The sequence below is a fragment of the Benincasa hispida genome, chromosome 3 (genome assembly GCF_027475165.1).
Source record: "Benincasa hispida cultivar pf3 chromosome 3, pf3_genome.v1.1, whole genome shotgun sequence".
NCBI lineage: Eukaryota > Viridiplantae > Streptophyta > Magnoliopsida > Cucurbitales > Cucurbitaceae > Benincasa > Benincasa hispida.
In genome coordinates, this window is record NC_143480.1 from 24,361,780 (window position 1) to 24,373,991 (window position 12,212).

Sequence of the window (12,212 nt, forward strand, 5' to 3'; positions counted from 1 at the left end):
ATGATGGATCCTGAAGGACAATGAGAAGGTATCCTAAGGATAGTTATATGATGGATCCTGAAGGACAATGAGAAGGTATTCTAAGGATACTGAAGGACAACGATAAAGTATCCTAGATAAGTACCTAAGGATACTGAAGGACAATGAGAAAGTATCCTAGTTAAGTACTTAAGGTATGACAGTACTCAGTTATGAGCACGTGCACGTAAGTAATACGACGTTGAGGGATTGAGCAAGGTTATTCTCATGCTAAATTTGATGTGATTCCAAGCAACTTATTTCTATGATTGAAAGCATGATCAACGCATAATGTTACTAATGTATGAGTTTTCCAAGTATGTTTTCCATGTCTAACGCATGTTAATGGTTTTACAAGCTAGTTCAACATGATTTAAACCAACTTATTTTATAAAGTATGAAGCATGTGTTAGGGTTAAAACTAAGGTTGAGTGAAGCTTGATGTACTATGTTTAAATACCTAAGATTGCCAAAGTACATGCGTTAGTATTCCTAAACACAATGAAAAGGAATACTGAAGGTAAGAAAGGTATATGAATAAATGTACCTAAAGTGTTGACGGTACATAGAAACCTCCACGTGCATGTAGGTAGTTCTGAAGAAGAGGTCAAAGTATGGGTCTCCTAGGCCATAAACCAGCAAAGAGAGGCCGAAGCATGGGTCTCGTAACCGATAACAAATGCTGGGAGCTAGAGCGATGTATGCTCGTTCTCAACTAGGGAATAATGATGTTTAATGGTGTTTAAGAGTAGTTATCAATGTTAATGTTTAGAGGAAATTGCTTAAGATGCCCATCGATATATTTAAAGAAATCGACGTAGGGATCTCTCCTAGCCATAGTTCAGTATGAAGAGATCGAAGTAGAGGTCTCATTTGGCCATGGCTTGGCACTGGGAATTGGAGCGATGAATGTCCTTTCTCAGCTAAGATTCAGGTTTCAGATACAATGGTTTTAAAGATTTTATGTACACGGTTGTTTGGTATATTTTAGTTCCAACATTATGTTTTCGAGCTTTCAGTTTAAGCATGAGATTTATGTTTTATTAAGTCACTCACTGGGCTTCTAGCTCACGTTTTCAAATATTTTCCTTTTCAGGTAGCGGTCAGTTCCCAAAGGACTTTTCTGCTGCTACTCTGCCACTCAAAGGAATAGATTGAAGGAAGCGTATTTGAAGACCTGTATTAGTTAGTACATATGTGTCTGTCAGAGACTAGTATTCTTGATGGGGCTCAGTGAGTTGTAATATCCATGAATAAACAATGCTGCGAAACCCTGTAGTGTGAATGTGTTAAGTTCTGAGTTAATATGTATGTATTCAGGGTTTGAGCAAACTTTAACAAGTAAGATGGGCAGTAAGTGCCAGCAAAAGGGTTGGTAACTACTGCAGTCACCATTCCATCCAGGTTAGGAGGGTAATCTGGTGTGGGGTGTGACATGCTCTAATTTATTATTTAATGCATAGTCTATTTGATATGACTATAAGTGTATGAGTTCTTTCACAATGGAGTTTGGACGATCCGCTTCCGTTCATAGGTCCTCTATAATTAGAGTTCCTTTAATTGGTATCAGAGACAGGTTGTTCTGATTTTCAAATTTCGCTACTGTATTGAATGTCATTTACAGTCTTTGTGGGTTTTAAGTATTCTGCAATGCGTTTAAGTGTTAAGTGTGTTTGGGATGTTGTTGATGGATGTTTACGGGATAATTGTCTCTGTTTTAAGCTGTCTTTACTTTTACAAAAGTTAATTTGTAAGGAGTTTGTATGAGTTCTTTCACAATGGAGTTTGAACGATCTGTTTCCACTCATAGGTCCTCTATAATTAGAGTTCCTTCAATTGGTATCAGAGACAGGTTGTTCTGATTTCCAAATTCTGCTACTATATTGAATGTCATTTACAGTCTTGGTGGGTTTTAAGTATTCTGCAATGCGTTTAAGTGTTAAGTGTGTTTATGGATGTTGTTGATGGACGTTTTTAGGATAATTGTCTCTCTTTTAAGTTTTCTTTACTATTACAAAAGTTAATTTGTAAGGGCCCCTACGCTTTTGGGCATATTAACTTGCAATCGAGTTTTTATTCATTTATGTTTTTGAGTCATTCGTGAAGAAGCTTCAGACGCAAGGAGTTGTTGTTCGCTTTGAAGGAGAAGACGAATCGATGGCTGCATCGTGTAGCTTAAGCTAAACGATCGTTTAGATTTGGTTATATGATCGTGTAGAAATATTCTACTCGATCGTGTAGTATTTGCTAAACGACTGCATAGCTAATCCTCCACGATCAAGTAAAGAGTTTACTCGATTGTGTTGCTTTGGTTACATGATCGCTAGACGCTTGGGGTAAATGATAACTCGGTATACAATACTCGACGCTTGCTACGTGTAGACTATTATGCTCATCGCATAGTCGTTAGCTACATGATCGCATGACATGCGTTACACGATGTGCACTACATGATCGCATGGACTTTCATGCTCATCGCATTGTCCTTAGCCACGCGATCATCGCTACACGATCGTTTATACTCGATGTGCATTACTCGACGATCTGATGGAATTGCTACACGATCAAGTGACGAGGCTTCAAGGCGGGCGGTTCAAGACCCGGTTCACCTGTTCGAACTGGTTGTCTCGAATTCTTTTGTAATAGTTAGCTTTTAATTTCCGGTTTTGAGGCATATTATCCTGGTCCATCAATTTTTATTGAATGTATATGTGATGTATGTTTATATTATATGCCATAATGTATGTCATATAGTTTTAAAACCCACCATAAGTTATGCATTTAATTCATGCATCATCTTTATATTATAAATGTTATAATATAGTAGTTTGCATGATTAAATTGGAGAAAACAGTCTTTCAATGAGTTAAGATTGTCAAGATTCAATTTACAGTCTCTAGTGACATGGCATATTTTTTCGTATGAGTAACAAAAATCTAGCAAACTTTCGTACTTGATTTAACGTTTTGTCTTCTTCACCAGATAAACTCAGATGTTCTAAGTCAGTGAGTATCTCCTTTGTGTTCATGTTCATGGCAGTCTTCAAGAATCCATCGGGAAGCAACAAGAGAATCTGTCGGTAAATCCTCACAAATGAGGTTCTTGGAGGGATCTTAAAAATACCCTGTATTTCGGCTTTCTTAAAATGAATTATGTTGTTTGTTACAGTAGAAAATATAATAATTTTGAACTCTGAAGGGATATCAAATCTTGTGTTTACTAAAAAAAATCACTAAAATCGTTGGATTATGTAGTATTTCTAAAAGTAAATTACTTATTTAATCTATTATTATTATTATTTTGTAAAAACTTCATTTTTATTGAAATTAATGAATTTATAGAGAATTTTACAATATTTTTGGGCAAGTTGCAAAAACCACCCCTAAACGTCTAAAAGTGTTAGAATTGGACTCTTAATCTTATAATAATTATATAAAGTGAACCCACAAATGATATAAATTGAATTCTGAAACTTATAAAATTATTATAATTTATATAATTATGTAAGTTTGAGGGTGTAATTTTAAATTTGTATAAGTTTGAGAGCTCAATTTTTAAAATTAAAAGTTTAAGAGTATAATTGCAACTACCACCATTCTTTAGGGGTAATTTTTGTAATTTGCTTTTTTTTTTTAAATAATTAGTAGGTAAATTGTCAAATATTGAATCGCAACTTAAAATTGCAACACTTATGAAGGTTTAGATTCAAAATTAAAGAAATTAAAAGTTAATGGTTTAAATTGATCAACGTACGTCATGCTCAAAATTAGTGAAACTCAAACCTGCTCCTATCAGTTTGATTTCAGTATTTTCTAATATTATATTAATCATTACATATAAAAAATTACTATACATGAAAAATATACGCTAATAGTTTTAAAACGAAATCTTGATACTGATTCACCTATGAACGGAAAATTGTTAGAAATAATCTCCTAGTTTTCTAACTTATCGATTGTAGTGGACTTTCCTTATGAAATCTCATACTGTTAACACCAAAATTCTATCAATTTTCTAAATATTATGTAATCTTTCAAAATTTTCTATCAAAATTTACTTAATTCTTCACATCTTTCAGCACAAAGATCAAATTTTGTCAAAAAAAAAAAATTAAGATTTGAGAGATATAAATAATCTCGATATATATTGTGCAAAATTAACATGAGACTTGGTATATTTGGGCTTTCTCGCTATTAACATCGAGATTCTTTATATTTTTCTTAAATCTCAATTTTTTATTTTCAAATTTTGATCTTTTACAAAATTTAAAAATCACGGGGCGCACTTGAGATCCATATGAAAAATCATAATTGGTAAATTCATTTGAAAATTTGGAAATTCATATAGGTGAAAACATATATTAGAAGATTTGAAATATGTAAAAATATGATATAAGATTTGGTAGAAATAATAGAAATTTGGAAAAAATTTAAAAAGATATAAGATTTGGTATAAGATTTGGAAAAATTATATAATATTTGGAAAATTTAGTAGAATGTCGGTATTAATACTATGAGATTTCACCAAGAATGCCCAAAACAACCGATAAGTTAGAAAAATGTTAATTTTTTAACTAAATTTTGGTAATCAATTTCACTCGAGATGAACCAAGAAAAACTAGATTAACGAGTTTTCAGAAAGCGTGTCAATTTTGAAAAGTGAAAATTTGATAGTAGTATTTCCGACAATTTCCTCTTATGAACCTTGTTGCATGTAAGTTGATACAACTATGTGTTTTAGATGGTCCCCAAATTTCATAATATTTGTTTAAGTTTTATTGTGATTTGAATACATGTCTATATTTATAGACTAGTACACAACTAAATCCACAATATTCATCTATTAAAATCAAAATAAAAGTAAGGAACAAAATGGTTACCACCCAAGTTAGGTTAGCTCAACGATACCTATACGAGGTTTAATCTTCCATCAGTTGCACCAAAAAAAGGGTTACATTTAAAGTTCATAAAGTTAAGCTAGAAGTTTTGAAAAGTTATGGATCATAAGATGGAGCAAGGTTGAAAGTTCGAAAACCAAATATCACTTGAAAATTTTTAGTAGGGATATATATAAAGGTACCAAAAATCGATCGAAACTGATCAAATTAACGTTGTTTGGTTTGTGATAGGTCATGGTCGGTTCTCCCATAAAAAATCAACACTGACCATGATGTATATGAGTTGTTTTTTTTAATATACTCAACTTTCTTATCCTACCACGCCTTTCCTTTTCACATTCCCAATTTGATCTCCATCTCCCTCCTCCTCTCTCATTTCCACCACCATAATGACCTCTTCTCTTGCTCTCCTTCCACAATTTTCCTTGATGGAAAAAGTAGATTCAACTCTTTTGACCTCTGATCTGATTGTGGAAAGAAGGAGAAGAAGAAGAAAAAAAAGGAAACCGACAAAAAACCAATGGTCGACTGCCAACCAATTTTTCTAGTTGGTTTTCGATGTCGGTTTTGGTATTGGCTGATGTACGCCTCTATTTTTTAGAGATTAAATTAGAACAATCTCAAAATTTTATGACTTAAAATAAAATTTAAACCATAGTACACATTTCCCATCTTACACACATTTTAGGAGAAAAAAAGGTACAACATATGGCTTAAGAAAATGGTCAAAAATAGCCTATTCAAGTTTTCACTCTACAAAATTAGCATGCTTTTTGAAAATTCGTTTAACTAGTTTTTCTCTCGATCTATCTCGGGCGAGATCGACCACCGATATTTAATTAAAAAATAAAAAATTACTAAAAATAGCCTCCTCAAGTTTTCATCTTCCAAAACTAGTATATTTTTTAAAAAACTCGTTGCAAGAGTTTTTCTCAGTCCATCTTGAACAAGATTGTCTACAGAGATTTACATAAAAATTTAACTTTTTCTTACTTATTAATTATTTTGGGCTTTCTCGGTGAAATCTCGAGCACTTAGCTGAGATTCTCTCAAATTTTTCTCAATATTAGGCAATTTTCCAAATTTTATATCTTCTTTATATTTTTCCAAATTTTAATTTTTTATTTGCAAAATTTGATCTTTTACAAAATTTTAAAATCATAATGCACTTAACATCCGTCTAAAAAATCATAATTGGTAAATTCATTTGAAAATTTGGAAATTCATACAATCGTGGAAACAAAAATTAGGGTAAAGATTTAAAAAATTATGTAAGACCCAAAACCGTCGATAAGTTAGAAAAAGTTAAGTTTTAATTACTAGGAAAAACTAGTTTGACGAGTTTTCAAAAAGGTGCTATAGTATTATTTCTGACAATTTCAATTCAACTTTTTGTAACTTATCAATTGAGCATTGTCTCGACCAGTGATTTGGTTAATTTTTTAAAATAATTTTTATGTAATCTTCTCAAATCTTATACAAAATCTTGTATATTTTCAAATTTTCTCGTAACTAACTCATCTTTACCAAATATTATAACATAATTTTTCAAATATTTAGCTCAATTTATGTTTCCACAATTATATGAATTTCCAACTTTCAAATGAATTTGTCAATTATACAAATGGATCTCAGTGATTGCATTTTAATTTTTAAAATTTTAGGACAGATTAAATTTTGCAAAAAAAAAAGAAAAGATATGAAAAATATATAAAACATGGATATTAATCTTGGGTAGATTAACACAAAGATTTTAGCAAATTAACATCGACATTCTATATATTTCTCATTTTTACTTATTCTTTTGCAAAGTTTGTTTTTTTCTCAAATTTTAAAAATTAGAAGTCAACCACTTGAAAACCATTTAGATAATTCAAAAATTCAATATAATTGTGGAACATAAATTATGTTAAAAATCTGAAAGATTACATAAATATTTGATATAATATTGGATTGAATTTGTAGAAATTTAACAATATAGATTTTAGAAGATTATATAATATGTCGGATGGTTGAAAAAATTAATAGAATTGGTGTAACGGCCGAGATGGACCGAAATATATCGAAAAGGCTCAAATCAATAGATAATTTTTAAAAATGATTTTTTTAAAACTAAACTATTCTAATTAATTTTTAAAAAAGATTCTAGTTTTTAAAAGCAAAAACTTGAACAGACTATTTTTGGCCATTTTCCATCGTACTAACACAAAACAGCTTTTAAAACATCAATAGCTATCTTGAGTTTCTTTTTTCTTTTTCTTTTTTATATCACTGCCGAGGTAAAGATAAATGACAAAGGAAAAGACTAATAAATGAACAATGGAAAAAAAATTAATGTAAAATGAAATAAAGAATTACTTTTTTAAGAATAAATTTGGAAAAATAAAATTTTAGTTTTTTTTTTAAAAAAAAAAGATCGTGGAGGAAAGTCTTAAATTGATGGGTTTAAACTGTGTGATTGAGCTGATTATGCGCTGGCTTATAAGTAGTCAAATCCCACCGACGAAGAAATTCATCAGATCCAAAAAATTTCACTTCTTTTCTCTGTACGGAAATTTGCATGAACTCCGGTTGGACTTCCGTAGAATTCCCACTTTTTTCTTTCCTTTTTCCTTGCATTAACCAACACCATCGACGACGACGCCCACAATTTCCAGGTTATTCTTCTTTTTCTTTGTGCTTCCGTCTCCAGTGTTTTTCAAGGTCATTTGTGGAATTATATGATCTTGGTTTCTATTTTGGAAGGACCATTTATAGATCTCTCTTATTTTCCAGAATCCAATCTACATTTCTGTTGTTTCATCTGTTCTCCGTGTTACTTCTCTACTTCGGTCTCGAAAGAGTATGTAGCTGCAGGTTTAGGAATGGAGAAATTGAACTTGTGTGATTGATTTAAGTTCTGCTGTGTTTCCTGTTTATAAATGACAATTATGTGTAATGAATACATCTGTGGTATTTTCGTGGAAATTGGGGATATAAATTTGTTATGATCTCTATGTTAGACTATGAATCTGGAACTCGTTACCCAAATATGGTTCGCATTTTGGTTGTTTGTTTATTTCTACGGTGGATATTTATCGATTAAATGAGGATCGTTGAATTTTCTCGATTGGCAGGGATTTGGAGGAAGCATTAAGGCTTGAAATTCATAATGTTTAGGTCATCTCCTCGAAGGAGTCAGAGATCCAAAGGCTTCAAGGTAAAGCATGCTTTACAAATCTTTCTTTTGCTTGGGGTTTGCGTCTGGCTCGTTTACCAAGTTCAGCATTCTCGTGGTAAGAAAGCTACTTTCAATGAGAGCACAAAACTTAATGATGTTGTGAAACTAGGGAGGAAAGACCTCCATCCTCGAGTTGATGAAAACATCATAACAGATGAGGGCCACAAAGAAGATGAAGAAGAAACTAGGAACGAACTAGAAAAGGGTATGTCTGAAAGTGATAATGAAGAAAAGGGCGGTGGGAATGATGAGTTTCACGATCAACAAGAAGTTCAGGAGGAAACTGAGAATAAAATTTTTGTTGTGGATATAGAGAAAGAGAGAGAGGAGAGCAATGAGGTTAGCAAAGAGACTGAAAATGAAGAGAACAAAGAAGTGGAAAACGATAACAAAGGAAATGAAGAGATTATTCAAAAGAGCCAGAGTGAAGAGAATGAAGAGGGTAGAGGGGGAGGAAGTGAAGAGAATGGAAACGAAGAAAGCAAAGGGCAGGAAAATCAAGAATTAAATGGCAATGAAGAAAGCAAAGAGCAGGAAACTCAAGAAGTGAATGGCAACGAAGAAAGCAAAGAGCAGGAAAATCAAGATGTGAATGGAAACGAAGAAAACAAAGGGCAGGAAAATCAAGAAGTGAATGGCAACGAAGAAAGCAAAGGGCAGGAAAATCAAGAAGTGAATGGCAACGAAGAAAGCAAAGGGCAGGAAAATCAAGAAGTGAATGGCAACGAAGAAAGCAAAGGGCAGGAAAATCAAGAAGTGAATGGCAACGAGGAAAGCAAAGGGCAGGAAAATCAAGAATTGAATGGCAACGAGGAAAGCAAAGGGCAGGAAAATCAAGAATTGAATGGCAACGAGCAAAGCAAAGGGCAGGAAAATCAAGAATTGAATGGCAACGAGCAAAGCAAAGGGCAGGAAAATCAAGAAGTGAATGGCAACGAGGAAAGCAAAGGGCAGGAAAATCAAGAAGTGAATGGCAACGAGGAAAGCAAAGGGCAACGGAAAATCAAGAAGTGAATGGCAACGAAGAAAGCAAAGGGCAGGAAAATCAAGAAGTGAATGGCAACGAAGAAAGCAAAGGGCAGGAAAATCAAGAAATGAATGGCAACGAAGAAAGCAAAGGGCAGGAAAATCAAGAATTGAATGGAAACGAAGAAACTAAAAGACTGGAAAATCAAGAACTGAATGGCAACGAAGGAAGCACAGGACAGGAAAATCAAGAAGGGAATGGAAACAAAGGAAGCAAAGGACTGGAGAATCAAGAAGTGAATGAAAATGAAGAAAGCAAAGGACAGAAAAATCAAGAAGGGAATGGAAATGAAGAAAGCAAAGGGCAGGAGAATCAAGGGAATGGAAATGAAGAAAGCAAAGCAAAGGAGAATCAAGAAGAAAATGAAGGTAAAGATAAGGTAAATGAGATGTTGACTGAAGACAGAAAAGAAAAGGAAAATGAGGAGAGAAGTCAGAGTAAAGAGAGTGGAACAGAAGAGAAGAATGAAGAAAACAAAGAAAAGGAAAATCAAGAAGAGAGGGGAAGTGAAGAGACGGATAAAAAAGATAGCAATAATGGAGGAGAAAGAGAGAAGGAGAATGGTGACAATGAGAAGGAAGAAACTAAGGAGAAGGACAGAGGGGATGTTAATGTAGTAGAAACCAAAGAGGACACCAGTGAGACCAGGGAAAGTTCCAAGGATACAATGGGAAACGACAGTAATGAGAACAAGGAGGAGAATAATGAAAACAAGACAGTTAAGGAAGAACAAAAGGAAGGTAGTCTTAAGGGTGTAGTTTCAGCTGAAGAACAGGTTCAAGATGGGAATGACAGGAGTAATAATGATGCAAGAGAAGACCAATACAAAGGGGATAATGCTTCCAGTGCTGTACACGAAGATCAAAATACAGCCACTGGAAATGGGCAGAATGGTTTTGCAAAATTAAATGAGGTAGGGTCAGTTGAAAATAAAGAAAACCATGAGCTTCAGCATGAGGATGCAAGGACGAGTAGCGAAGCTGTTGATTCTGATAAAAATGAGTCAGTCCAAAATGAAAGTGAAGCTGAAAGAAATGGAAACAACCAATCTGAGGAACCAGACAAAGTGACTAATAACAATGAAGAGCAGCCAGTGTCCAAGGAGAATGACCAGCACCAGGATGATTCAATTGCTTCTAACGGGAAAACTTCTGATACAATTACAACAAATGAAACTGCAGACAACATCAATCTTGAACGAGATAACTCTACTTCAAAGAATGTTGCACTTGAAGAAAAAATTGATTTCAATTCATCTCTCAGCAGTAAACAAAAAAATTCAAGTCCATCACATTCAACTTCCACTGAGAATACAGATACTTCAAATGAAGTATCCAAAGAGTCAAATACTTCTGAGCCTGATGAATCAGATCGACATGTGAGCCATAATGAATATGAAAATGCTGGTCACAGTAACTCGAATGACGATTCTTCAGGTCAAAAGAATGACCATGATAATTCTTCAGATATGTCAAACTCCCAAGAGAATGATGCATCCTCGAGCACTATCGAAGGTGCTGGTGCTGGACAGAATGACAATGAGAACATTGATCAAAGCAACGGAAGCTATAACGATCACCTGAAAGAACAATTTGATTCCCACAATGAGGATGTCACATTTTCTGATACAAACAACAATGAGGATCAGGTTCATACCGGTGATTCTTCAGGATCTTCTTTACCTCAGGAGGAGAAGGATGCTCGCACAGATTTGGATACCTTACCCGAAAGCAGAAAGGAAGGGAGTAACAAGGATGAAACAGCCACAGAGTGACATCTTATATCCTCTTCATAAGGAATTTTCGTCGTTCTGTTTGTCTTTCCGTTTCATAAGGTTCTTGATTTTTTCTGATTCAATGCAGCAACACGTCCTTTAAGCAAAGAAAGAAAAAAAATATATATATATACTTGCATATGTATCTTTCTTGTTTTTGCTGCTGGAAGAGTTTGGAAAGCTAGGATGATTTTTGAGCATTGGATGCTTCAGATTAGTTCATGGAGTGGTCTTGTGAGAGTCAAATTTAGTAGATACATTTGTAATCTTCTTTTTCCTTCCTTAATGTTTGTTGGACAATCTCATGATGCTGCTTGGTGGAACACCTCGGTATCAGTATTTTCCCTATCATATGCATGTCTATATTTAATAGAATGATATCTCAACTTCTTTTGTATCCATCAGCTGAAAGAAACTCCACAGATGGAAATTTGAAGGGCGAGCTAGCTGAAAACCCAACTAAAGCTTAAAGATTCTAAAATGAAATCGAAGAAAACAACAGTTTAACCATGAGAAGGTAAACTGGAGGTTGAACTTGAGGTGCAAAACAAACAACTGCCCTCTACCTTAAACTGTAGCTAAGTTCCAACTTAATGGGTTGGGGAAATCGACAGATTGCCGTCGAGAGAGAGAGAGATACATAGACTTATTGTTAAATATTAGATTCAATCTCTGCCTTAATTTTTGTTTTCTCAATCATAAGATGCGAAGTCTCTGTTAGACATTTAGATTATTTATTTTTTACTATTCAAAATTTAATTAAATTGTGCTAACACTTAAAGTAGGCAACACATATCATATCATTATATAGAAATAAGAAGGTATATTTTCTTAGTAAGATTTCTTAACACAATTTTCTTTCTAAAAAGTTTCAGCTAAGAGACTACACTTTTCAAGGCATCATATTCTTTTGACTTGCCTTATGCTCTACTTTTACATATTTGATTATCAAACGCCACAGATCTAACTATGCGTCTATGACCTTTGACAACCATTGATAATTCAAATTAAGTTAGGAATTTATAATAAATTTCTTATATGAATAATCAAAGTTCAGGTCATTAGGCGGATGGTTAGATTTATTTTTTTAAAAAAATTTCCTTTGCATTTTTCTTTTCCTTTTTTCGCGTTGACTCGAATTTACCTCTTGGTTTAGGATATGACCAGATTGGCAACTTCCTTATTTACTCCGATCCTCTCTTGTCTCTCTTTGATTCAAAATTCAGTTTGTTATGATTTTTTTTCGCTACGATCTTAATTCAGATGTTGGTTAGGT

At 33.5% G+C, this 12,212-nt stretch overlaps 1 protein-coding gene across 1 annotated transcript; it reads left to right on the top strand.

Moving 5' to 3' along the window:
- The first annotated feature begins 7,358 nt into the window (after nucleotides 1-7,358).
- On the top strand, nucleotides 7,359-11,335 carry LOC120073058 (uncharacterized). The gene is given in 3 exon segments (XM_039025659.2): nucleotides 7,359-7,572; nucleotides 8,032-9,131; nucleotides 9,134-11,335. Coding segments are annotated over 2 exon segments (2,868 nt in total). The 5' UTR covers nucleotides 7,359-7,572; nucleotides 8,032-8,066; the 3' UTR covers nucleotides 10,937-11,335.
- The last annotated feature ends 877 nt before the right edge of the window (nucleotides 11,336-12,212 follow it).